This window comes from Numenius arquata, chromosome 6 (assembly GCF_964106895.1).
Source record: "Numenius arquata chromosome 6, bNumArq3.hap1.1, whole genome shotgun sequence".
Lineage (NCBI taxonomy): Eukaryota > Metazoa > Chordata > Aves > Charadriiformes > Scolopacidae > Numenius > Numenius arquata.
Window position 1 is genome coordinate 42,282,846 of NC_133581.1, and position 27,336 is coordinate 42,310,181.

The window sequence follows — 27,336 nt, forward strand, 5'->3', positions numbered from 1 at the left end:
CACAATGCTGTAGGAGCTCCTATTTGTTTCTCTTCAAAGGTTTGTTGTTAGCAATGCTGATGTCAGTCTGTGCATCCTCCTGCACTCATTCTAATGTTGTGAGGGGTTTGGTTGTGCCTCTTAACAGCTCTAGGGTGATAGCAGAAGATACTTCCAGGACAAGAAAAATTACATCATGAATACATGGCTGTTCTGGGTTTGTGTGATAAGGTTTTGGTAGTGGGGTGGCTTCTGTGAGAAGCTGCTAGAAGCTTCCCCTATGTCTGGTAGAGCCAATGCCAAGATGGACCTGCCGCTGGCCAAGGCCGAGCCAATCAGCGATGGTGGTAGCACCTCTGTGATAAAATATTTTAAGACAGGGAAAAAACCCAAACTGGGCAACTGCAGCTGAAGAGAGGAGTGAGAATATGTGAGAGCAGCAACTCCGAAGACACCACAGTCAGTGAAGGAGGGGGAGGAAGTGCTCCAAGTGCTAGAGCAGAGATTCCCCTGCAGCCCATGGTGAAGATCATGATGAGGAAGGCTGTTCCCCTACAGCCCACGGAGGCTAACGGTGGAGTAGATACCCACCTGCAGTCCATGGAGGACCCCATGCTGGAGCAGGTGGATGCCTGAAGGAGGCTGTGACCATGTGGGAAGCTTGTGCTGGAGCAGGATCCCGCCAGGACCCATGGCCCCGTTGAGAGAGGAGCCCACGCTGGGGCAGGTTTGCTGGCAGGACTTGTGAGCCCATGGGGGACCCACACTAGAGCAGTTTGTGAAGAACTGTAGCCCATGGGAAGGACTAATGTTGGAGGAGTTTGTGCAGGGCTGTCTCCTATGGGAGGGACCCCACGCAGGAGCAGGGGAAGAGTGTGAGGAGTCCTCTCCCTGAGGAGGAAGGAGCGGCAGAAACAACGTGTGATGAACTGACTGCAACCCCCATTCCCGTTCCCCTGCACCACTCGGGGAAAATCAGGAGTAAAGTTAAGCCTGGGAAGAAGGGAAGGGTGAGTGGAAGGTGTTTTAAGATGTGGTTTTATTTCTCATTACCCTACTGTAATTTGATTGGTAATAAATTAATTTCCCCAAGTCGAGTCTGATTTGCTGTAATAGTAGTTGCTGAGTGATCTCCCTGTCCTTATCTCGGCCCACAAGCCTTTCATTATATTTTTCTCTCTCCTGTCCAGCTGAGGAGGGGAGCGATAGAGCAGCTTTGGTGGGTACCTGGGGTCCAGCTGGGGTCAACCCACCACACTGGTACTAGTCTGGAGTTTAGTGAGGAATATCCGTTTATGCCTTTATTTACAAATGTGCAGATTCAGTAGGAAATGCTGTAGCTGAAGATCTTGTCAAGACCTATGGGACAGAGGAGGAGGTGAGCAGTGGTCATGCAGCCAGTGAGGAAATTCGTCTTGAATAACAGTTGGCCTGGGAGGCTTTGTGCCTCCCATTATTTTGAAGAAAGGACTCAAAAGTTTGGATCTACTTAACTGTGCTTCAAGTTAGAGCACTCTAGTAAACCATGGATTAACAGAAAAACTGCATGTGTTCCCTCTGTTTTGGGGGTGTCTTTTGTGGATTGGTAGAGATTATGATGCTAAATGTCTTCCTTTCTTGTGTGCTTTTATTTCATAATACTGCTTAATTAGACCTTGAAGAATGAGTGGGCTCGCCAGTCTGGTGAGGTCTTTGCCATACATTTTTTTCAAGCTTAGGAAATTTGAAATGGCCTGTGCTTTAATCTTCTTATACACAGCTTTATAGACTGTGTGCTTTGTAACTCTGACTTTTCTTGGAGACAGTTTCCTTCAGCTGTTGATGGGTGCAATAGTCAAGCTTTGCTTAAGGAAGAGAGGTCCTGTTACTTCCCCCTCCCCAAATAAAGAGCAAGTGCAAATCTGAATTATGTAGGCTAATTCTATGCAGGCTAACATGTCCAAAGAAGTAATGTGAACCAGCTGTGGACAACATAGGTACAAAATTTGGTCTGCAAGTAGCTTCTTTAAATTGCGAAGTAGCATGGGGATAACTTCTGGGGACTTGGTTTATGTGGTATGAGAGTCTGCAGGAGCTCTGAAGTGGAGCAGGTTGCTCCAGAAATACTCTCATGGAAGTACTGAGATTGAATATGTGATTTTTATTTAATTTTTTTCATTGAATGAACTTTTCCATTGTACGCAGGGAGCAGTTTTTGCTGAGAACAATCCAGTCATAACAGACAGAGCCTTATCTAGAGAAGTCATTAAACCTTTGTTAGTCCGATGACTGGCCGATGCTAGAGCCATGCAAGGCACTCATTGACCAAGTGTTTTATGGCTGTTGCTGTCTCCAGCTGTTTGGCCTGGGCTTTCGAAATAAAACATGGCAAGTTTCACAGCCAGTAGCATCCCAAAGTTTGTTTTGATTATGGAGAGTGCTTCTTCATTGGCATTTGGTATCAATCTGCCATCTCAATGGTGTCACTCAGCAGTTCTTGCCATTTTTCAACACACAGACCCCTCAAAAGACTTCTAGAACAAATGTTAACTTGCAGCTTAAACTAAATCTGAACCTACTATAGGTAGACTTTTTTTTTCATAGTTTTTCTGTGAGCTTCTTCGAGCAGTACTCAGACAATAATGGTGGGTCAGATGTATCTGGTGACTTTTTGGCCCATGAAGCCTTCTTTCAGCCACTTCCTGGCAGAGTCTTACCTGTGGCTTCAGAAGGTATTTCCTTTGTTTGGTTATCTTCTTTCTATTTTGGTGTTGACACCTTGAATCTCCTCTTTGTGCCTAAAGTGCCCCTTTTAAGCTTTCTAATTGCTGGGCTGTTGTCACCGTGAAGGTGTTTAAGGCCTCCGAATGACCTGTGCAGACCCTGAAAGGCAAGAAAAGTAACAAGGGCTTTTTATTTACTATTTAGTTTTAACAGTAGTGGTAGAGAGCACTTTTTCCTTCTCGTAGATCTTAGAGTGCTGTCTCCAGAGTTCTGCCAGCTTTCAGAAACCCTGAAGACAGTAAATGCTGCCTTATCTTCATATCTGTGCTGCCTGCTGTTGTCTTCAGACAGGCTGAAACTGCAGTTTGATGACTTGCCTGGAGGATTGCCTTTGTCTTCCCTGCGTGAATGAAGGATGGATGCAAGTTTGTAAGCTGGGCTAATGTTATGTACCTTGATGCTCTTAAGCTGTCACTTCGTCATGGCCTGTAAGTTTATCTGGCCTAGGAAAGGAACACGGACCTGTTTTGCTTTGATGTTGTGGCTTTTAATTTGCCTTTTGCTTATAAAAGCCACTTCCAGGAGGGGAAGGATATGGCAAGGACAAGCTGGTGTCACTCCAGCCAGAAGCTAGGACCACGCAGTTGTTGGCTCACTCCCAGCTGAGATGGGGGGAGAGAATCGGAAGAGTAAAAGTGAGAAAAAACTCGTGGGTTGAGATAAAAACAGTTTAAGTAAAGCAAAAGCCGCACATGCAAGCAAAGCAAAACAAGGAATTCACTCACTAATTCCCATTGGCAGGCAGGTGTTCAGCCATCTTCAGGGAAGCAGGGCTCCATCATGTGTAACTGTCACTTGGGAAGACAAATACCATAACTCCAAATGTCCCCTGCTTACTCCATCTTCCCCTGGGTTTGTACGCTGAGCATGACATCACATAGCATGGAATATCCCTTTGGTCACTTGGTCAGCTGTCCCGCCTGTGTCCCCTCCCAACTGTTTGTGCATCCCCAGCCTGCTCACTGATGGGGCAGTGTGAAGAGCAGAAAAAGCCTTGACTGCTCAGCAGCAACCAAAACCATCAATGCACTACCAACAGCACTCTCATCCCAAACCCAAAACACAGCACCACACCAGCTGCCAGCAAGAAAGCCAAACCCATCCCAGGTGAAACGAAGACAGCTGGTAACCTTGGTTGTACATCTCTGTCCAGTTTGATGTAAAAAAAAAATAAATAAAATAATTAAAAGCAGGGAGAATATCTATTTGCAAAATAAAATCTCAGTGGATAATGCAGAATTTTCTTCTATTCACATAGTACCTACCTGAGCAGCAGGAGTAAGACAATTCTGCTGCATTCTGTGCTGTCAGACCTCACTTCTTTTTTTTTTTCTCTCCTCGATCTCATTTCGTCTCCCTGGTGGAAATGTGTTCCAGATTTGCTGGGCTATAAATGATTTTCTTCAATCATTTTGTGTAGTTGCTTTTGTAGAAGTTGACTTCTAAATCTGGCTGATTTCTAATCTTTATTTTTTTTTTTTAATTATTTTCTTCAATCATTTTGTGTAGTTGCTTTTGTAGAAGTTGACTTCTAAATCTGGCTGATTTCTAATTTTTTTTTTTTTTTTATTAGTGGCAGTCCATTTTGGCTACTGTGGCTTAACTTGGACTTCTTGGGGGAAATATGCAAGTGATTAGCACTGTGAGCCTTTGAAGCAAGAGGCAAAATTGAAATGCTCTTCTGGCTGCTTCCCGTGAATGAACCATAAAGCTCTGTTCTTTGATAGTACTAAATAATAAGCAGAAAGCAATGTTGCAGCACACTTCTGCATGGGTTTATTAACTTGCTGTGTCTGGAACCATGAAGGGTTCCAGATGGTGGCTGAGGAGGCAGCGGTGAATAGAGGAGGTGTTGCAGTCATGGAAAGCATGTGAGAAGTTTTGACTGGCTCTGCCTGGCTGGAACATGGAAGAGGGGACCTGGGGAAGCTGCAATAGAGAACAGAGTTTTGGAAAATATGGTTATCGTTTGCTGTTTGAGATGCACGGAGGTAAGAGAAACGGCAAAAAAAATGCTTCTGACTGTAACTGGGTGTGCTTTTTTACGTGATGTAACATGCAAACATGTTGTTGCCTTTCTGATCTCCGCTGGTGTGTGAGAGCATGAGGAAGGAAGGGGCTCAAGGCTGTGGTTCGGACTGCAGGTTGCCATGCAGCTCATGGCTTTCCAGTATTGTCTTCCCCCCAACCTTCCAATCTCTGCTCTGCCTTCCTCCGCTGTAAGAGGAAACTCGATGCTGGGTGGTCTCTCTCTCTCTGAACAGTACAGAGTGGTCATTTGGTGCCCAAATGACAACTGATGGCCCTTTATCCTGCAGAGCAATCTGTGAGCCTAAAAGAGCCTCACACTGACTACGTCCTGATTTAGATGATTTATTTGTCCTTGAGGCTTGCTCGAACTCTTGTCTTGTCCTGTAGTGGTACCAGGAATGATCGGGCATTAATGAGATACTGGGGTAGCTGAATAACCTGAGTTGGATGAAGAAGAATTTGGCTTTGTGTCAGCACTGAAATGGGGAAGTGACAACCAGTTATTGAGACTTAAAAGGTGCAGAGTTCACTCACATAAACAAGAGCGAGATGAAGCATAATCTTCAGGGTGAAATGGAAACCAAAGCAAAATTTCCTAGATTAGGGCAGATTATTTTTATTACTTTGTTGTTGTTGGTGTTCAAGAGGTTGCAGCACAGCTTTCTCTTCAATCCCATCTTTCTGGACCCAGGTTCTCTCCACAATTCTGCTTGTGAGTAAAAGGCTGAGAAAAGTGATCTGTAACACTTGTATCTACAGCTATTAAACATTTTATTAACCACCGTAGTCCTGCTGTTTTTATCTGATCTTAGCTTCTTTCATCTCAGCATGACCTCTCAAGGTCTTGGTATAACTGTTGGGTATACTGTGGCTTTCCCTGTGCTTCTTTCTTGCCCTGCAGCGTGCTGATGCAAGGTATAATTCAGTGTTGGAACACTGAAAAGAAGTGGCAGAGCTCTGGGAAGGAGGTGCCTCTGCATCCCTGGCTCCCAGGGCTCTGCTCCTCCCTGCTGAACGCTCAGTTTCCCTTTCTCACTACTGTGTTTTCACTGGTGTGCTGGCAGTAGGTGAGGTCTTGAAGAAAGAGTAAAAATGCACTTTTCTGTAATACTTAGGAGGTGATTCCTTCAATATTGAGGTTTGAGCAGATTCGGGCAGAATACAAGTTTGTTCTTAACTGATTTACATGGGCATAGTTAACAAGGAATATTATTAGGCAGCAGGATTGCAACGCTGAACAATTAAACCTTTAATGTGGAAGCCAGTAGAGACTTGAGTGCAAGCTCAGGCTGATGCTTTCTGTGCAGTTTCTCACCTACCGTATGGACCATGGCAGACTGGGGTAACTGCACAGGGTACGGACTGCAATTGAAGGCTCACCACTAGGTACCTACCAGTGCTTTTACCTCAGAAAACAAAACTTCTGCCTGGCCTTTGACGGATACTTTTGAATACACAGCTGCTGCTTAAAGAGGATGATGAAGCAGGTGGTAATATGGAAGGTGCAAGTTTAGATGTGAGAGTAATCAAAACCTAGGAATTTCCAAAGATATTAGTAGATCAGGTAGTAGTTTCTAACTATTTGGTTGAGTTTCGCTTAGAGTACTTGAACACCCAGGATTCTCTGAAGATGTTGCCTAATGAGGTAGAAGAAGTCATCAAATTTGATGGAATGACTTCTGCCTGCAGAGATGGGCTTGATTTACGCTACAGGAAGGGGTGAATGGGTGAGAAGCCTGAAGTTTGTATGACCTGAGGTCAAAGCTAAAGGTTTGGTGTTTTTTTTTTCCCAGTTAGGGTAGTTTTGAGTCCACAGTCTCAGTTATGCAAAAGAGTATTTGCTCATTTGAATTAGGAATATATGTTTTTTAGTAGACTGTGTGCTTGAACAGATGGTGATGTGTATGAAAGATGAGAGCAATATACAGGTATGAAGAGGATAACAGTCTAAATATATATATACATCTAGAAAAAGACTGTCTTATCCCTGAGTGTCTTGTGCCTGGAGAATTTCTAGGAGAGATAGTGAAGTGCAAAATACTGTAAATAATATATAGGCAATCCTTTCTGGTTCTGTTCCCTTTCTGGCTTTACCTGGGTAGTTGGGACAATGCAAAAATTCTAATAAGAAATCCCACTGTAAGGTAAATACTAGTTCTTCTCCTGGGACTTTGGAATTTAAAGTTGCTACCCGTGTGTGTGGTAGTATAAGCCCTATAGTTGGAAAGTGCAGTTTAAGTTAATTGAAGGTATGATATTAAGAGAAAATTAAAATTAAGACTTTTCATTTGATTTTCTTCTTTTCTTTTTTCCTGACAGCTGTGATTCTGATTTGATTCTGACTTGTGTACATAGATACAGGTGGTGGCACTACCGTCTATGAGCGAGTGCACTATTGGTTTGTTACATAAAAACACAGATGCTGTGTACTCTTGATAAAACTTGAGATTTTTGGAAAGACTGTTGGGTATAACTGGTGTGCCTTCATGGAATCTAAAAGCTGCTTTTGAATAACCTAGTTTTGGAAACACATCTGTTGCTTCTGTTTAATAGTAGTAAACTGAAGCTAATCTTTACAAGTGCAGTTGGACATTCATTTTTTAAAATGACTTTCCTAGGAAAATGTTTTCAGTACCTCTCTTCTCCTGGTGGATATTGCAGACTGAAGTCTTAATTGTTTTTAAAAGGAGTGTCCTACCAACTGTTGCCTTGAACTGATAATTGATTGGGTTTTTTAAAGAGGAAACCCCAAAGCTACCACGCAACACCCCACCTCCCCAAACCTAGAAAGCCTTGTAAAATGCTTTCATTTGATAAGTTTCCTATTGCCTCTTTTTTTTTTTTTTTTTTTTTTTCCCCCTCCCCTTCTCTTGTATAATTGATTATTTGCTGTCAGGTATTGTCAGGTATTGAACTGTTTCCCAGTCCTTTTTACCCCAGTGTTTTGGGGAAGGGAGAAGAGAGTGATGTTTGTGTCTCATGATCTCTTTCTCTTGGTTCTTTCCTTGCAGTGGACTGTCGGGGGTTCTAAAAACAAAAAAAAGGGAAAAGCGGGTAAGGCAGAGAAGAAAGGAGCCATGAAGAAACAGATGAACAAAGCTGCCTCTTCAGGCAGCTCAGATAAAGACAGCTCGGCGGAGAGCTCGGCACCTGAAGAGGGTAAGATAAAACATCTGCATTTACTTACAGCGTAATTCCAAGTGCAGTTACCCCTTTGTGCACGCTGAAGAGTAATGCTAAATGGGGATGTTAAAGACTACCTTCAGAGAGTTTTCTTTGTGTTACTGGTAGTCTGGATGACTCTTACATTTACCATGGCTTGAAGTACTTTAATTCAGTAAAGCATTGCTGTAAGTACTCAATTACAAACGCAAAACTAAATACTGTTTCAACTGAAGAATGTATGACTCATTTCCAGGAGAAAGTCAAGTAATGAAATTCTTTTCTTCCTTACAGCATGTCCCATCTGTAGTGTGGGTAGCGTTTTCTTTTATTCCCCTTGATGTGTTTTCCCTTCCGAAACTTCTTGTGATGACAAAGGGGAGAGATGTATAGTGTTGTGTGATGCAAATAGGAGCTTATCGTGCATGCATTTGCTCTGAATTGGCATTCTTGCACAGTTATACTGACATGGAAGAAGAAAAATCATTACTGTAACTTTGTCAGAATTTTTTCATGTGAATATTGAATCTGTTCCAATGCTGGGCAAACTTCCTGTGTGTTTTCCCGTTTTTATCATGCCCGTGGAGGTTTGCAGGTGGATGTTACCGATTTGAGTTGATAATAAAGGAACCAAGAAAGAATAAGAAGGAGCCTACAGTTTTAAGTATACTAAGCACAGCAGAGACAGACCAAAGCATGAAGTGACTGAACCTGTATATATCCGTGCTTACAAATTGAGGATTTTCACAGTGTAAGCTTGCAAAGCTGGAAGTTTCCAGAAATACTGAGACCAGAATGAAAGTGAAAAAAAGAATCCCAATGTCTGCTTTTGCAATTTGGTGTAATGTAGTCAATTTGATGAGATAATCAAAGCACTTGGACTTGGATCAAGTTTAAAGGTGGTGTTATCCAATATTATTGGGGAGTCAGCTGTTTCCTAAACCCTGCCAGTTACACATGGGCTTGTTACAGTAATGGAGCTGGCATCACAGCCTTGTCAGTCCTGAAGGTACTCGACTTTATCTTGTGATGCAGCAGTTCGTAGTGTTGTAGTCTTCAAATGACGAATTTTGGGTTCTTCAGGTTGCTATAACGAGGAATATTAGTGGGGTTAATAGTGACATTTGAGGTGCACACAGACACTTACAAAGTTATGGATCTACAAGGAACTTCTCAGGGACATAAGCATGTAGGCATGGAAATCTAGCCTTAAGACCCTAGAACACTAACCAAAAGGTCTTCTAAAATTTGTTTGTTCTACTAAGAATTTTTACTTATAACCCAATTTGTCTTTCAGTGTGGTACCACTTACTTTATCATTTTTTTACCATGAGTATCTTACAGTAATAAAGTATTTCTTCCTGGGTTTAGTTTTCATGATATATATGCTTTTAGTATAGTGGAAGATGAGTGTAAAAATTCATTTTTGTTAGCCTTTGCTCACATATTACAATGAAGTGGTTGGGCTTTGCCCCAGTTGAATCTCACTGCCCTGTGTTTTTGTTTTAGGAGAAGTCTCTGACTCGGAAAGCAACAGTTCCTCATCTAGCTCAGATTCAGATTCTTCATCTGAAGATGAGGAATTCCATGATGGCTATGGAGAAGATCTTATGGGTGATGAAGAAGACCGAGCTCGACTGGAACAAATGACAGAAAAGGAGAGAGAGCAGGAGCTGTTTAACCGGATAGAGAAGAGAGAAGTGCTAAAGAGAAGGTGAATTTTATAGCTGTTAATATTTGGTAGCAAATTCATCCAGGCTGTATGGAGAGTAAGCTGACTGTGTTCTTGTGTTTGGGGTCCAAGCATTCAGTACTATAAAGCAAACTAAACTTCATTGTAGATTTTTTTCTTGAATTCTTGTTGTAACTAATTGAGAAGCATACAGCAGGAATTCTCTGTGTTCTTATGAAAGTCACTTTTTCAGAAGGTTTCTCAGCTGTTGAATACACGTGGCTCTGTCAGCTACTGAAATGGTATTACTGCTTTGCACACTACATGCCAGACAGTCAGAAAGACTTTCTCCTCTGTCTTTTCTGTATTAGCTGTCACGTGCAGATACTTTGGAAAAAGGCAAATAAAGTGTAAGGTGCCTATGAGCTTCTGGAATTTTTCAGAAAACAATGGTGAAGCACATAGGAGTGTTAGGCTTGCTTCTGTATGAGTGTGAAGCTGGTTGGGGGCCTAACAGAAGGAAGAGATATTGAAATAATGAGGAATGGTGTTGAATGCCCAATTTTCAAGGGATCATGTGTGGATTTCTACCTTAGGTGTTGTGGTTTTGTTTGCAACTGCAACACTGTCCTGTTGGGCAGCTTCCTTGTAGTAAAGGTATTTTTCTTCCCATGTGTCTAACAGAAAAGGTTTGGCACACGTGGGGCAAGTTTTCTCCAGTTTCTTTCCTCTTCAGTGACTTCTCTCTTTTCTCACTTGCTGAGAAATTTCTCTAGAGGACTGACATCTGTGGAGTAAATCACATCAATACAAGCTACTGTCAGACTGTCTGTCCTAGCCATGGTTAGAGCACTGCTGTGTCCGTCTGCGGTTTCAATACTACTGTCAACGTCTAGTCTGCTGCCCTTCTCAAAGGGATCAGAATGAGTGAAAGATTGGATTTAGATCAGGTAGAAGGAGACCATATTTTTAAATCTCATTCACCGGTCCATGATAATTGAATGTCTTTCTTTTAGAATGAACGCTGGAGAATACTTGATACAAACGAGCTAAACAATCTGAGCTTGAGTTACTGATTTAATCTTAAACGAGTTTGTCCTGTTCTATGTAAAGAAGTTGGCAGGTAGAACTAAAGGGGCGGTGGAAGGGGCAGTTACTTAATTTTATGGTAAGTTAAATCTTTCAAAATGCTGTCTAGTTCTTTGTATGTACGTTGTGCTGTGAGTTCGTTGGGATTAGAGCAGGCACCACACGTGGTACAATGCCTGTGCCCTGTGTTGTATGCTTCATGTTAAAGGCATGAAGAGCGACAAGATCATCTGCACTTCAGTTTCTTGTCTACATAATCCAGGTGTAAAGGACTGAAGAAGAATGGACTGTGTAATATGCATGTGGATAACACATTTTGAATTCAAATTATTGGAAGTTAAGTAATTTTTTTTTCCTTGTGTTTGTCCATATGCACACTTCACTAAAGCAATGACCAGTCTATGGTGCAGTGGAAATTCAGTCACAGGACAGTTCCAGTGAAATCGCTACTTTTCTGAATACAGTGGCTGAAAATAAGATTCCAGGGTGTCATATTTTTGTGAAGGTAGAAATGGAAGTGCCTAAATTTGACTGCAGAAACTGCCTGAGTCTGACTGGTGTGTTGTTGCTGAAGGAGGGCTTGCTATGACTTCTTTGCAGTCGTTCTTGTACAGACCGGTGCCACTAGGAAAGTGAAGTTTTAAGCATGAAAAAGTTAGCATGAGAGTGGCTTTAAACAACCACGGTTTTAGCTGTTGAGATTCAAATGATGTGAAATAGCCAATTGTTTTTAGAGTTGGAGGCATCGTACAATGGTCGCTACACTGTCGAAGATGGAGTAAGGACAGATTTCTGGGGAGTAGCCGTTAGCGTGCGGTCTCCTCAGCCCTTTAGGTTAGTTTTCTGTAAGTCTGCACTTTTCTATGCTCAGCTTTTCTTCACCTTATTTTTCTTGGGGGAGGGAGGGAATGGGAATGGGGAACAGGATGGTGCTAAAGGGTTATCCATCTGGGGCAAGTACTGGAAGTGTTCTTTACAGCCTACTAACGCCTTCAGCTGAGACAGCATCTGAGTGGTACTTTGCTCACTCAGGGAGGGGAGAGCATTCTTTCATGCATTCTTTTTTGTTTCAATATCTGCTACTAGATTTGAAATCAAGAAGAAACTAAAAACGGCAAAAAAGAAAGAAAAGAAAGAGAAGAAGAAAAAGCAAGAGGAGGAGCAGGAGAAGAAAAAACTCACGCAGATCCAGGAATCCCAGGTAGGAAATTAAACTGTCCTTAGTAACAAACCCTTTTCCTTTGGTGATAGGAGATAGGATGCTGCCTCTCTCTGCTCCTGATGTTTTCCCTTAATGTCAAGCAGTGTGGTAAGCAGGTCAGAATTTAGTTCATTTGTATGCTCAATCTATCTTTAGCCTTTCCAGTTCACTTAAAGAAATTAACATCTCTGGCCTGCTGAGGTGTGCACTGGTAACTCCTTTTAATGAAAAATGCAAAGTTGCGGTCTCCCATCTCGTATCTCCCATTGGCCCTTCAGCCAAACTTCCGTCATTCAGTCTGAAACATTACGTATGCAGTCTGTCTTGCAAGTGAAAGTTTGAGAGAGCAGGCCAGAAACTGCTTAGCTGTTGTCTTAATTATTTGGCATGCACATACAATGAAAGGAATACTTCGTTTCTATTGGTAGGGGTGTCAAGGAAAAGCTTGAATGCTAGAAGGAACAGAAGTAGTTCTATAGGTTTTTCACCCTCAGTAGGAAGAGGATAATGCCAGTTTTTGGGGTGGGACCTCTAACTGAAGTGTAGTTTCAAATGGCTGAAATTGGCTGTAGTTTCAAAGGGTTAAGATCCCACCCTTAACTATTTATAGAGGCTGGGCAGATAAGCAACACGAATCCCACCCCACTCTGGGACCCTAACTTTAGCCATCTAAGAGAAGTAGTTGACTGTTTGCACTTGTTGTTGCTTCTGTCTTTGTGCGATGGAGGAGCTGGCAATTCACTCTGTCTTATTTTCTAGTGAAATAAATGTTTAACGCTTAAGTCAAATTAGGTGAGATGAGTTTTCCCTTAGGCACTTGTTAAGTGGAGTGAATCTCATCTCCCTACCCCTCTCAACTTCATATGTGTATGTGTGTGTATATACTTATATAGTCCACATATATATAATATATAATCTGTAGGCTCATATGTATATTTATATATAAAAGGACCTAATACAGTGTTCTTTTACAGTGCCTTCCAGATACTACTTTAACTTACTTCAAATGACTGCCTCTTATGCTTATTATAGAAGCTGCTTTCTGTACTACCTGGTATTCCAGCCAGACCTGTTAGAAATGGAAAATATTAGAAGACGTAGAACATTTAAGATTTGGATCCATATTGCAGGCTTTACACACAACTTTAATTCTGCTTTAAGTGTTTTCTTAACATCGCTTTTCTCTTTGCCACTGAATGAGAACAAGTGCCTTGATTTCGCCTTGCAGAAGAAGCAAATGAGAAGAATATTCATCCAGTTTTTCCTCCTTACTTGTTAGTTGCAGAATTACTTCCATTTTATTTTTCTAGTCCTTTTTTTAACTTTAAGGAGGAGTTTTGAGACTAGAACTTGGTGGCAGAAACGTTGAATGTAAATATGTTTGTTATTTTTTTCAAACAAAGTAGAAAAAAGAAATATGCTTCAGATTGATTTCTTTCTCCCTCGCCTCTGTAAAAATGAACCTGAAAAAAACCTGATTTCAAAATGGAGTTTGTTAGTAGTTTCTATTTGAAAAGTTTTCAAAGTGTGCAAACAATCTTTGTTCTAATGCATTTCAATTTATGTATTGCACCTGGATTTGAGGGACTTCTGTGCATGTTTTTAGGTCATGTCACATAACAAAGAGCGGCGATCAAAGCGGGATGAGAAGCTAGACAAGAAATCTCAGGCAATGGAAGAGCTAAAAGCAGAAAGAGAAAAAAGGAAGAACAGAACAGGTATGAAAGCGTTACTACAACTTTTTGAGGCATTATTACAGCTTTTTGAAAGCAGTACTTCCTGTTTAATTAATGCAATGATCCTATATCTTGAAGTGGATGAATTCCATGTCTGTTTTCCTTGGTGTTTTGCCCAACATGACCACCTGGGGTTATTGTTTGGGTAATGTTTAGTTCATGTGTTTGAATTGGTCACTTAGATTCTGTTATTTAATCTCTGAACCATCCAAACCGTGTTTATTTTACTTGTGCTACCTCATCTACGTTTGCTCCTTTCTTCACTGGCACATCATCTTGTCCATCTTGCCACAGACTTTGGATGTAATCCTTTTTGTTACTCTACTGGGTTCTATTGTGCTCCTCTCCAAACATGAGATTTTTTTTTTTTCCTTGAGTTGTCTCACCTTAATACTATTATCTTTTATATCTAGTTGTTACGCCCATCTTGTATTGGTACGTGCAGTCAAGTTGGGAGACTGAAGTACAACTGAGATTTAAGATGCTTTTCAATACTTTTATGTCTCTTTTAATATATACAGGGGAGTGCTTAGTTTACTAGTGGCACTTGTATCCAGCGTAAAATTAACAGCTGTCTGCCTCTTTTTTTAAACAATAAGGTTTCAACTCTCAAAGGCAACTTTCATAAAAAAAATTTATAGCTTGCTTTTCCTTGTTCTCTCTCCTCTCCCTCAGCTGAATTGCTTGCAAAAAAACAGCCATTAAAAACTAGTGAAGTATACTCTGATGATGAAGAGGAGGAGGAAGATGATAAGTCTAGTGAGAAAAGTGATCGCTCATCCAGGTCTTCATCCTCTGATGAAGAAGAAGAGTAAGTAGTAACACTGGACTATGATTACTTATAAGCGTGTGTTCAAAAACAAAGATCCACTTCATGTAGACACATGCTGGTTTAGAGGATTGTCGGGGGGCACTTCAGTATCTCTAAAATAGTTCTGTCTCTGGGCACGCTTGCGTTGCTGAGATTTGAGTTCTTGGCTTCTGTATCGTGTGCATGGGACTGATTGGCTTTGGATGGGTTTGCAGCTTCAGTTCTCTGCTCTTACCTTTAGCCCCATTTACACTGTTGTGTACAGATTTGTTTAATCTCACAGTTCAGCTGCCACAGAACTGTGGTGTATTAGCAGGGCAGAGATACATGCTGGCTTATCTTAAAGCATTGGCCTATACGCTGCCTTGGTGTGTGAACCTTTCGCTTTGTGGTAGCAGGGGCAGCGGGTAACAAGTAACTTTGCATTAAGTCTTTCTCATGGATGCTAAGTTCACGTATCTACAGTCAACTGGTGCGTGTTGAATCATTCCTTTTACTAGTAATTTAAATAGTTAACTCTCATACTGCACCTTCCTCAGGATGCCTTTTTTGGTGACCATGTCTCTACTTTTTGTCTTTATTCCTTCTCACCTTTCCCAAATCAGGAAAGAAGAAATTCCTCCTAAGTCCCAGCCAGTGTCCTTGCCTGAAGAACTGAACCGAGTACGGTTATCACGACACAAGCTGGAACGCTGGTGTCATATGCCCTTCTTTGCCAAGACAGTCACTGGCTGCTTTGTCCGTATTGGCATTGGAAATCACAACAGCAAACCTGTTTATCGGGTGAGTTTAGTTCCAAGAGATTTAGTTCTTTTTATAGTGCTGTAATATAATATTTGCAGCTTAGCAATTCTCAAGTACCTGGGATTGTATGAGTGATTAATATAAAAAGATTGCTTATAACCAAAAACTGTAATTGCTGCCAAAGTGGAGGAGACTGCCTTAAAAATAAATAAGTTTATGGGACTAGCTAGGTGAAGAGATGTATTTAGTGAGAGAGAGAGAGCGCTAACAAAGCCTGTTCTTCAGCTTTGGTTCATGCTGTCTTGTCTCATTGTTTGTATTGCAAACTAGAGTTCAAGATTCTGCTTTGACCAAGTAAGGACGAGTAACATTCAGTCCTTATTTCTGGGAATGTTCCCGAGTTATTGTGTGGTCTCGGTTCTTTTTTCACAAAGTGTTTCTAGTACATCAGTGTGCCCCAGAAGAGAGAAGGTGGTTGAGAACACAGTTCTGTTTTCTGTTTCATTGCTGTAACTGCACAATCATAGGATGCAATAATATTCTCTAAAACTGCATTAAAGAGGTCATCGGGGGGCTGTGTTTTGTATGTGAGGAGCACTAGTGAATTTCATTTGGGACATGTGTTAACCCAAACCGGTGTTCATTGAAAAGAAAATGGAAAAAGTAGGAAAGTGCACGTCATTTAGTGAGGATTGCAGAACTGAGAAGATGGAAAAATTGTATCAAGCATTCAGATGGTATAGTTTGTCAACTCAAAGATGATGCATGAAGCGGCTAATTAAGTACCTGATAATGTACACTGTAGAGTCTTACTTTCCTTGATCTAGTTAGAATTGTTAGTTAGATTCAGATTTTTGATCTCTAGTGAAAAGGCTTGAATATGCCAGATATATTTCAGGAACACAAAAAACCTCTTGCATCCTTCCTTTTGTCTATTTTACTCTGTGACTACAGGTTGCTGAAATAACTGGTGTGGTAGAGACTGCAAAGGTTTACCAGCTTGGTGGTACCCGGACAAACAAAGGACTACAGTTGCGGTAAGATCATAGATTCATAGAATGGTTCGGGTTGGAAGGGACCTCAAAGGTCATCGAGTTCCAACACCCCCTGCTGTGGGTAGGGCCACTTCCCACTAGACCAGGTTGCTCAAAGCCCCATCCAGCCTGGTCTTAAACACCTCCAGGGATGGGATGTCCACAGCTTCTCTGGGCAACCTGTTCCAGTCTCACCACCCTCAGGGTAAAGGATTTCTTCCTGGTATCTAATCTAAATCTCCCCTCGTCCTATTGCTACACTCCCTGATCAAGAGTCCCTCCCTGTCTCTCTTGTCGGCCCCTTTAGGTACTGGAAGGAGCTATAAAGTCACCCTGGAGCCGCCTTTTCTCCAGGCTGAACAGCCCCAATTCTCTCAGCCTGTCCTCACTGCAGAGGTGCTCTAGCCCTCTGATCATCTTTGTGGCCTCCTCTGGACTTGGTTCAACAGGTCAATGTCCTCCTTATGTTGGGGGCCCCAGAGCTGGACACAGTACTCTAGGTGGGGTCTCACAAGAGTGGAGTAGAGGGGAAGAATCACCTCCCTCACCCTGCTGCCCATGCTGCTCTTGGTGCAGGATTAAAAATAGATGCCAAAGGAATCCTCATCAGTTCATGAATCAGTGTCTTTTCATAGCAAAACAGACTGGGCCGTGCTGTGCTGCTTACTGCTAGAATGTTGGGGTTGGGTTTGTTTGTGTTTTTTTTTTTTTCCCTTGGGCATTAAAAAAAAAATCTCATGCAGGGGCTTGTGATTGTGTTGACATCTGAGCGATTCATTTGCCTTAGTAACCCATGATTGTTTGTTTATGCTTCTTGAGCTTTGCAATACTCTTTTATGTCTTTCTTCCACCATTGTTACAATCAGATGTTAGAAATATGTATCATTTAAAGGCATATGTGATTGGATCTGGCACATGTGTTACAACATAAAACAGTACTTTGGAGGCAAGAAGCTGAATGTACCGTTGGATTTCTCAGTTGTTCTTAGGGTCCATTATAAGGATCATGAGATGAAGGTTAACAGTTACAATACAAAACATCATGGTGAGATAGGACAAGGAGACATTAGCCACTTGGGAGCAGCGGGAAGGCATGTGGAGAACGCACGTGGGTGCAAGTGTGGAGTAAAATAAAATTGTTATCTAAATCATAGTGACATTCAATAACTACTTAGGCTGTCTCAGGAGAGAGCTCTATGCTTGGACTGAAGTTTACACCCTGGCATTTTAGTATTTTAGTATTGGTTAGCAGCATTGTAGTAGTTCAGCTGGTAGTGGCAAAGGTAGTGCTCCACAGAAAACGTTTAGGGATTTCTGGGTTTTGACTGGCCAACAAATGAAAAATTAGACAGGGGTTAGTTCTAGCATTGGAGCAATCAGTATTGCTTAAAGGTGCTTAAAGGTTACTTCTACTGGTCCAAATGTGAAGGAGCTTTGTGTTTCCAAAGATCATGCCGTGGGTCACCAAACAGGGTATATAAGGTTTAGGTGTGAGAGAGGTCTGCCTCTTCCTCCTGAGGGTTTTACTGCCACAACTTAGCGACTGTTTCCCGCAGACTCACTATCTAGTATTGCTCTGCATTACTACTAATAGCTGATGTGGGCTCCTGAACTGTGGCTGACCTGACTGAAGTTAGGAACAGATAGCGTGCAAGCCACAGGAGTAGCCTTAAGTGTCTGGTTTTGGGCCTCTTGAATCAGTTTAAACCTATAGATCCAAGATCACAGCTCTGTGCCATCAGAGAGGGATGTTGTTACACTTTCTTGTTGCAGACATGGCAGTGATTCGCGTGTGTTTCGTTTGGAGTTTGTCTCGAATCAGGAATTTACTGAAAGTGAGTTTATGAAGTGGAAGGAAGCGGTAAGTTTGCCAGACTTCAATTTCTTCTTAGCAGCCTTCTGCCACCGATACTTTAAGTGGGAAGTAACCTCACTGTCTCTTGTATTTAGATGTTCTCTGCTGGGATGCAGCTACCCACACTAGATGAGATAAACAAGAAGGAAGTGTCCATCAAAGAAGCCCTCAACTACAAGTTTAATGACCAGGACATTGAAGAGGTAAACAGTGTATTGTAGTGAGGCTGTGGCAGTGCTTAAAGGTGACAGGAAGTGATGGAGTAGAGTACTAGCTGTTACAAAGCAAAATGATAGAGGTATTTGCTTCCTAAGAAGAAAATAAAAGGCTCAAAATGAAGTTGCGTAACCGCATAGAGTATCTCAGTGATCCAGCTGTTGTTTGGTGCTCACTTCTGCTTTACTTCATCCTTTGTGCCCCATTACCTCCTCTTGAACTTGAGATGCAGAGCTCTGAACTCCTAACCTGAGTATAACTTTAGTCATCAAGTTCTAAAAAGCTAATAGCATCATGATAGATGCATTTGTCACCGTTTCTGCAGCTTAATACTGACCAAATGTGATTAGCACCAGATTTCTGTAGGTTGTAAGTGGGGGAAACGGAGCTGTAACTCCTTACCAAGTCACAAATTAAAAAATGCAGCAAAGAAAGAGCACGAGTAAAATTCTGTGCCAGTAAGTACGTTTCTTAGGTGATGTTGATCGTTGCTTCTAGTGTCCAAGTATTGAAATCCACATTTCATATTTGCATATTCTTGCTGTTACCTCTGCATCTTACAGATTGTGAAAGAGAAGGAAAGGTTCAGAAAAGCACCTCCAAATTACGCTATGAAGAAGACTCAGCTGTTAAAGGAGAAGGTGAGAGATGAGATGATGCCTGCAAGCTTAATGCAGTCTTTGATTTTGGCAGTAGTCAGCAATAAGCTTGACTTTAACTGTGCAGCTAAAAGGTGGATCTCAAGGTTCATTGCTGGGTTCAGAACATTCAGAACCCAGTTAAAGATGTTGCGTTCTTTTTCTAAGAGCAATTGCCAACAGTTATAGATGTCTCTTTGTGTCCGTTAAACAACAAGGTCTTAAGCTGTTCTGCTTTAGAAACTCTTTTGCGTTTTTTGGTTGTTTTTTTTTTTTTTAGGGTACCCCACAATAACGTTGAAAGTTGACTCCCTATACTTTTTAAAATAGGAAAAACAAAAGTCGTGTTAAATTGTCTCGTACTTGAGGGCAACTGAATTGTCCCTTTATGGCCAGTAATTTATATTGAAAAGAATACGTTGCTGAAAGATTTACTTGCTGCTGAACTCTTCATTCCAGGTGGTCTACACATAATAGACCTAACAGTGCTGCAAAGCCAAAGCTGAGCTGTCAAGTAAAAAAGCAGTCTTAGTATCTCTGAAGATAAAGATAGGCTTACCACGTTTTGTTTTTTATTTGCGCAATCCTTTTTCAAGATGTTAGTGCTTCATATACAGTTAAAGCAAAGAGTTTGTATTAATTTTAGTTGCACTCTTTGGCTTAACTGTATTGTTCGGTGGTTATTTTACTATGCACGAATATGTAAATTGTTAGTTTTCCATTGCAGAAGAGTGCAATTGCTTTTTGTTGTCACCAGGTGGCATAATAGGCTTCTGTTGTTGGCCTGGTGGTGTGGTAGGGGACTGCCAACTGCCTGAAATGTGGCAACAGAAAATAATCATTCTTTTCCTGAGCTGGTAAATAGTGATAATAAATTTCAACCAAAAATGTAATTTAAATCATCTAACTGATTTTTTCCCCCTCACGCTGGCACTAGTGTTACTACGTCTTCCTTAGTTTAAGGAGTTTTAAAGGTTTTCAGAGTTCTTCAGAGTAAGAAATGCTGTTTTGCCTTGAGCTGTAAGGAGAGTTTAGCTCTCTGTCGTATTCTTACCATGTGGGGTAGAACACTTGCAGCTGGAACAGGGTTTAACCGGCTGATTCAGGGGACTGTCCCTTGTTTCTCTGAGGAACTCTGTTGAGAGCAGTGCCTAATGAGTTACTCTTTGGTTGAAGGCTATGGCTGAGGACTTGGGGGACCAAGACAAGGCCAAACAGATTCAAGATCAGCTAAATGAACTTGAAGAGAGAGCAGAGGCCCTGGATCGTCAACGAACAAAAAACATTTCTGCAATCAGGTAAGAAGCAGATACTGGGAATTTTCTTTCTTAAATAGTATCAATCAAAATATACAGAGAGGAGAAACTAATGCAGTAGTGAACTAGATTTTGTATCTTCTTTCCTGTATAACATATTCATGAGATGCGTATCGTGACGGCTTTATTGCTCTGTTAGTGTTTGTCTGTCTTCACTTCCTTGTATTTGTCATTCAGCAAAAACTGTCAAAAATGTAAAGTCTCTTCCGCGTACCCCAGGTAGCAGTTGTGTTGCAATAAGAGTAATTTGTAATCAGGATGAAGCTGCAGGGTGCTGTCAGGTGTTTTGTTGTGTGGGGATTGATAAATGACAGTCACTTCCTTTTTCTTTCCCCCACCCTCCTTTTTTTTTTTTTCCTTTCTGCAGTTACATCAACCAGAGAAATAGAGAGTGGAATATCGTTGAGTCTGAGAAGGCTCTTGTGGTAAATAGTGCTGAATTAATACTTTTGTACCAGTAGAGATGAAATGATGCAAAGGGGGATAATTGCATGGTGAAGTTATTAAATTTTTTTAACGATCTATAAAATCTTTCATATAGGAAAATGACATGATTTTTAAGGAGATTCCTTTATCCTTTTGATCACCTCAATTACCAGCAGATTACTGACTGTAATAGTGACAGTGCATTTTGTATGGGAAAGAAATCAGAAAGGAGACTTCAGATTAAAATGGTAAAGGAAATATTTGTCCCTGCAGTGACACTTCTATTAAGGAAAAGTTAAGCCTGTTAACAAATGGCTAAGCCTTAACTATCCTGAGAGTTGTGCACCCATTTTCTGTGTTATATTCAATGAGGACTGTTTTGCACTGTGAAGCATGGGACTGTGAGTGTGTCAAAATCTTTCTAATCTGCAATGCTGTTGCTGGTTTTCCTCTGATCTTGATATTATATACTGCTGAGGAGTGCTTGCATGGACGGGGTACTGTGGGAGGATTTACAAGGGTGCAAGTAGCTAACTCCACAAAACTATGTGCTTTTTCTTCTTCAGGCTGAAAGTCACAGCATGAAAAACCAACAAATGGACCCCTTTACTAGGCGGCAGTGCAAGCCCACGATAGTGTCTAATGTAAGTGTAATACTTAAGTTCAGTCGAGGGAGTTTGCAGAGAAACAGAAACCAGTATAATGCAGAGAGTAGGAAGGGAAATGTTGTTTGTATTCATTCTCAGCTGTGCCATATGCTATTAATGCTCCAGATGCCAGGGTGAGATACAGTTGAATGAGATCCTGGTCTCACTGTCCCAAAAGAAAAAGCAATTCTTTTTTTTTTTTTAATGCAAGGTGTGAAGGACATAAGTGATGTGGGTATGTACATGGAGAAGCAACTGTGGTTTAGACTTCTGTACTGAGTTCTTCTATGTAGAATTACTCAGATTTAGGTAAAAAAAAATAAAAACAAAACCCAAACAAACAAAAACCCAAAAAGCAACAAAACAAACCACAAAAACAAAAAAACCCCAAACCACAGGTCTTAGGATGATTTAAATTTTTTCTGAGGTCCTGAAGGTTGGGCTGACTGATCTGCAGCCTCTTATGGTTTTAGATTCATAGATATCAGCGCTGTTTTAATAAAACAGTGGGCTAGTTTTTGCCAATTTAAGTATAGTGATTTTTTTCTTTTTTTTTTTTTTTCCTTTTTCCCTTCTGCAGTCTAGAGATCCTGCTGTCCAAGCTGCCATCCTTGCCCAGCTAAATGCAAAATACGGGTCTGGTGTATTACCAGATGCTCCAAAGGACATGAGTAAGGCAAGTTTCCATTTCTGTCTCTGTTACTTTCCTCCCACTGTCACCGTTTTGGTCTAGAAGCTTATGACTAATAAGATATTTGTGCTTCAGTTCTAGAAATAGGTATCCTGTAGAGCATTTTCATAGAAAAGAAGTAGCTTTTTCTTTCTTGGGGAAAGAAAATAAGGTTTCTCTAGCAGTATGAAAGCTAAACTAAGTATGTTTGTGACAGGAGTGGGGAAAAAGCATTTTTATCTCTGTTTATGTGGACAGATGAGGGTTGGAGACTTACCTGTAGTTTTTATTTTAGGGTCAAGGGAAGGATAAAGATGTGAACTCTAAATCAGCCAGTGACCTCTCAGAAGATCTTTTCAAAGTGCATGACTTCGATGTAAAGATAGATCTTCAGGTTCCCAGTTCAGGTAGGTGTTCCAGCTCAGTTTGGGGATGTGATTGTCCAACTTGTTACGGTAGAGCTCACTTCTGCCAGAGTAGTTCTTTCAAAATCATTGATGGGCTTTTGAAAATGGGAGCAAGGACTCCGTGTTTGTCGTTTTGGCAAGTATCTTTTGACCTGAGGAGGAGGGGGTGTGTTTTAGAGACATCCATTGAGAAAAGAACAACAACTGATTGTGTTAGACTGGAAGACTGTATATCCCCTTATCCTTGCTTCAAATGCCTAGGGAGAAAAGGAGGTAATGAGTGTTTTCTGAGGCTACAATATCTGACTTGTATAATCTTTGGGGAAAAGAAGAGTGTTGTATTTAGTAAGCCTTGATATCTATCTTTATACTTACTTCATTAATTTATTTAATTACTTTTGAGGACAGCTAAGCTTTGGGTGTCTGTGTTGTCCCATTGCATAATCTGTGTACATGCTAGTGAATAAAGTGTTGTTTTTTTTTTTTTAATATATTTTGAACCTGGTGCTTTACCAAGTTGCTCTTCCCTAACTTTGGTATGGCAAATGGTATTGAAGCAAAATTTTAGAGGAATCCAAACACTGGGGAGAGAGTGAAGGTGACAACAAACTTGCTGATGCTTCCTCTTTGTGATCTTGACTTTGAGAGCATGAGATGGGTGGCAAGAACAGTTTAGTCTCATAGAATCATTTGGGTTGGAAAAGACCCTCAAGATCTTGGAGTCCAGCAGTTAACCTAACACTGTCAAGTCCACCACTAAACCATGGCCCCAAGGGCCATGTCTACACATCTTTTTAAATGCCTCCAGGGATGGTGACTCAACCACTTCTCTGGGCAGTCTTTTCCGATGTTTGACAACCCTTTTGGTGAAGAAATTTTTCCTAATAGCCAGTCTAAACCTCTGCTGGCGCAACTTGAGGCCATTTCTTCTCGTCTTAATGAGCTGTTTTCCAGTGGAGGGAAAGCATGGGACAATACCAGTGCAATTTGACTCACAAGGCTTATTTTTTCCTTGCATTACTGGAAGCTAAATTAGAGCTGAAGTTTCTTGGAGGACAACAATTTAGGAAGTACTGTAAGGATGCACAAAGACTTAAAACCTTGTCAAGAAGGGAAAGTAGGAGAAGTTGTGTCTTTCCTAACCTCAAACCCAGGACGTAGGTCCCCCTAGGTAACCCCAGGATGTAGGTCAAGATTGGAACTCTGGATGTAAGACTACAGAACGAGGAAGGATGCCAACAACAGGAGACTTCCTGAAGCAGACAGTGAGAGTTATGAACTTCAGGGAGTTAGCAAGCATGTGAGGGTTAGGCACTGAAGGACGCTGAAAACCAGGAAGGGAACTGAAGAGAGAAGGATGAGAGACACTATATAGGTAGAGGTTTAAGTATGGCTGTTTTGTTTTTTTACCTCAACACAATTTTGGCATCTTGCTTTGTGCAGTCTCCTTTCTCAACTGAAGAACCTGGGGATTGGTTAAAATGTGTATTGTAGACATGGATAGGAAGTTTTTGTCCACTTATTACCCGTCTCTTTCTGCTTGCTTTTCTCATGGGATAATGATTTATCAAAGATCCCAGAACTGAGCCTGAAGGCTGTGTTTGTATTGTGATTTCAGTGTGCTACAGAGTAGTTTTCTTAAGAAATGAAAGTATACTTTATTGGCAGAAAGCTGGATTCACAGACAGAGTCAAAATTGCACATGCTTTATCTATGAAGATAAGCTACCAGATACTGCCTGCATTATTAACTCATGAGAAGCCAAACATGATTTTGTGGTGAATTTGTCAGCAAAAGCAGCAAGTAAAAAAATCTGCAGTTTTCATGTATTTCGGTCCTCACTCTTTTCTTATCCCCAACAGAATCTAAGGCACTGGCCATCACCTCCAAGGCTCCACCAGCAAAAGATGGTGCCCCTCGGCGATCATTGAACTTGGAGGACTACAAAAAGAGGCGGGGGCTTATTTGAGCATGCCCACTCTGCTGCTTCTGATCCTGCATGCTCCATGACGATGTCCTACCTTTTCTTCCTCCCTTTTCAGTTCTCCCTTCTGGGTTGGAGCAGCAATGGAGCTGGGAAGAGACTCTTTAAAACTGCCAGTCATCTGTAACATAAACCATTCAACTATTTACTGTATAGATCTCCCTTCTTGCCCTTTCCTCCTGCCCCCCTCACAAATGTGGATCTGTGCTATTTGGGGTTTTCCCATTTCTTTTAGTTTGAGTTTTGTTTTTATTTTGTTGATGCAGCTCGTTGGTCCACTCTGTGTTCAGTATTAGCCTGAGGTCTGGATTTCCATAGGAATCTCTTGGTGGTCGCAGAATCAGCACTTGGTGATCTCCCCTTACATACCACCACAGGCACGGTGAATAAACATTGGCGCAAGACCTTTGTGGCTGGAAGGTCATCTGCACTTTCTTCCTCTTCTTCTTCCTCCTTCATCCTAGCTTTGGAGAAGGGAATCTTCAAAAACTGGCTTAGGTTCAAAGTGTAAATTTTTTTGGGAGGGTTGTGTGACTTTTTTTCAGGTGTTTTTTATCATTTTTAAGCTGCAGTACTATTTGTATCCGTCTGTCACAGTTCTTTACGGCTGTTTTGAATTTCTACCAGCTGTACTTGAGCATCTGAAATTGCAAGAAAGAAACTCATTAAATGTGATTCTTCTTACTAAAATGGCTTGGCTGATATAGCTGTTTAATTTCATGTTCCCTTTTTTACTTATACTTAACTGACAAGAGAGAGGTACACAGCTCCTGGTGTGGGACTTGTCATCTGTAGCGCATCCGGAGTCTCCAGCTGTAACTGAGGGGAGTAGCTTTTTCTGGGATGGCCCTTTGGGTGCTCATTGGTTGGGCTTTAATTTCTTCTCCAAACCTCCAATATTACATATTTATTAAGTCATCGTGTCTTCACTGGGCTCCAGCTCACTTTTTTCTTGCTTTGCGAACTGTTTAAACGGGGCTTCTATAAACAAAAAATTAAAATAATCACTTTGTGGAAGGGGAAGGACACAGTAAAGGACATAGTAGAAAGGTCAGTGGGGTAATGTGTGAGAGGCAGCTGAGGCACATTTTTCGTACATAAACTGGTACAAGTGGAGTGCAACACTAGCACAAGAATTGTATGGCTGTATGGAATGTTTGACTGGGCACAAGGTGACAGCTAAATTATCACTCAGGTGTAAAAAAATAATAAAAAAAATAAAATCAAAGTGTAAATATAAGTGACATTTAACAAAGAACTTTTCCAAACAAGATACAACTGAATATATGGAGCTAAGAACTAAATTAAAAGATAATTAGAAGTCTAAAAGGTTAGAGGCCCTCGTTCAGGTAAGCGTGCAAGCACGTGTTTATTCCTACTCAGGCCATTACGTGTGTAGTAACTTCAGCACTGAACTGGGTAGGAATGTTTCTGGGGGACCCTGAAGAGGGAAAATGCTGATGCTCTTCTTGTGTCAGAGCATTACTGTTTTTCTCCAATCATACACTGGTTGTGTTTAAACCTGTGTTTGATGCTTTCTTGTTGGATTCTTAATGAAACTTTAATCTAGTTCTTATTTAACTTTCTCTTCCTTTTTTTAACAGTAGCTTTAAAGAAACATCATGTAATTGTGTGCAGATTGATACTATGAACTGTGTATAAAAAGAAAATCAACCTATGAAGTAGCTCTTACCTACCATGTAAACAAATAATTAGAAATCCCTCAATACTTATTTACTGAATAGTCCATAGTTCTGGGACACATGTGGGTTATTCTGTAAATACGTAACCATAGACTGCTTTATTTGATGGCCTATTTTAGCAGCTTCTCTGGAGTTGTAGTAGGCTCTCACATATATGTACTTTTAACTTTTTAAAAAGAGTGGATTTATGGAATCTACCATGATAACTTCATAGGAGACATCATGATTTGCTGTGTAGATATGCATTTGATATGATTTTGGTTTTTTAACAGCTTCAATGATGATCCAGATTTTTGTAATTAAAAATCTAAACTTATTTTGCAATAGCCAGTTTTCAAAGTAATCACTCCAATGCTTTGCAGAAATAGTTGCCAAATCAAGTGATTCAGGAACTGATTTTCCCTCAGCAATGCCTCGGAGCTCTGAGGCGCAGCGACAAGTGGTCTCTAAAGGTAAAGTTGACTCAAATTCAGTATTTTCAATATGCTTGCCCTTGATGTATTGGTTTTAGGTAAACTCTACATTTGGTAACAGGAGAATAGTCTGTGCTACAGCCACAGTGTCGATGAGACCCGTACAGTGTTGCAAGTAACTTTTAGTGGAGATAACCGAAACGGGAGATGCAGTGAGTTTAAATGCAGATCTGAGTGAGGGACTGTGTCCTACTTATCTGCAGCTGTGAAAATGCCACTTACCCTCTCAGTCTCTGGATTCTACTGAAAAACTGTTTTTAAGAGAGGCAACAGTCAGTAAATTATCATGCAAACCTCTTATATTGAGAATAATACATCAAGAAAGTACTCTTGAATAGTTACAGAACTGTGTATGAAAGCTGTAATCTTTTTTTCCTTTAAGTGCATGTAAAGGTGAGTGACTACACCTCCCACTCCTATGAGAGCGAGAGATTTGTTTGCTTTGTTTCATTGGTGTCCTAGCATAGTTCATCACAATTGTACAGACTTCTATAAATAAACTTGGTTTGTTGGTTTAATAAGGTTGATTGTTTATCCCTTGATCTGAGGTGCTAAGGGTTTCCTGTCTGGAATTTTTATTTTTTTTTTTTTGTCAGAAACTGACACTTTATTTATCAGTCTGGATCGTTTTATTTAAAATACTATTACTGTAAAATAATTAATGAAAAGTAAGACCCCTCTTTTGCAAGAGTGGCTGCTGACTCCTGGATCACTCTCTAACAACTGGAGTTGCTCCTTATCACCAGAATCCAATGGAGCCTCTTGGGAGGTCACTTCAC

The 27,336-nt window shown here is 41.0% G+C and overlaps 1 protein-coding gene across 1 annotated transcript in view; it reads left to right on the plus strand.

Annotated features, from left to right (window-relative positions):
* Nucleotides 1–27,072, plus strand: part of RTF1 (RTF1 homolog, Paf1/RNA polymerase II complex component) — a 33,002-nt gene extending 5,930 nt beyond the window's left edge. Inside the window, exons 3-18 of the mRNA XM_074149564.1 lie at nucleotides 7,785–7,932; nucleotides 9,445–9,649; nucleotides 11,783–11,897; nucleotides 13,504–13,615; nucleotides 14,309–14,444; nucleotides 15,050–15,227; nucleotides 16,143–16,225; nucleotides 17,996–18,083; nucleotides 18,173–18,280; nucleotides 18,857–18,934; nucleotides 20,108–20,229; nucleotides 20,615–20,672; nucleotides 21,240–21,317; nucleotides 21,901–21,996; nucleotides 22,286–22,397; nucleotides 24,260–27,072. Of these exons, the coding sequence (XP_074005665.1) occupies nucleotides 7,785–7,932; nucleotides 9,445–9,649; nucleotides 11,783–11,897; nucleotides 13,504–13,615; nucleotides 14,309–14,444; nucleotides 15,050–15,227; nucleotides 16,143–16,225; nucleotides 17,996–18,083; nucleotides 18,173–18,280; nucleotides 18,857–18,934; nucleotides 20,108–20,229; nucleotides 20,615–20,672; nucleotides 21,240–21,317; nucleotides 21,901–21,996; nucleotides 22,286–22,397; nucleotides 24,260–24,366 (1,824 nt within the window). The 3' untranslated portion in view covers nucleotides 24,367–27,072. The remainder of the gene's footprint in view (nucleotides 1–7,784; nucleotides 7,933–9,444; nucleotides 9,650–11,782; nucleotides 11,898–13,503; nucleotides 13,616–14,308; nucleotides 14,445–15,049; nucleotides 15,228–16,142; nucleotides 16,226–17,995; nucleotides 18,084–18,172; nucleotides 18,281–18,856; nucleotides 18,935–20,107; nucleotides 20,230–20,614; nucleotides 20,673–21,239; nucleotides 21,318–21,900; nucleotides 21,997–22,285; nucleotides 22,398–24,259) is intronic.
* Nucleotides 27,073–27,336: the final 264 nt, after the last annotated feature.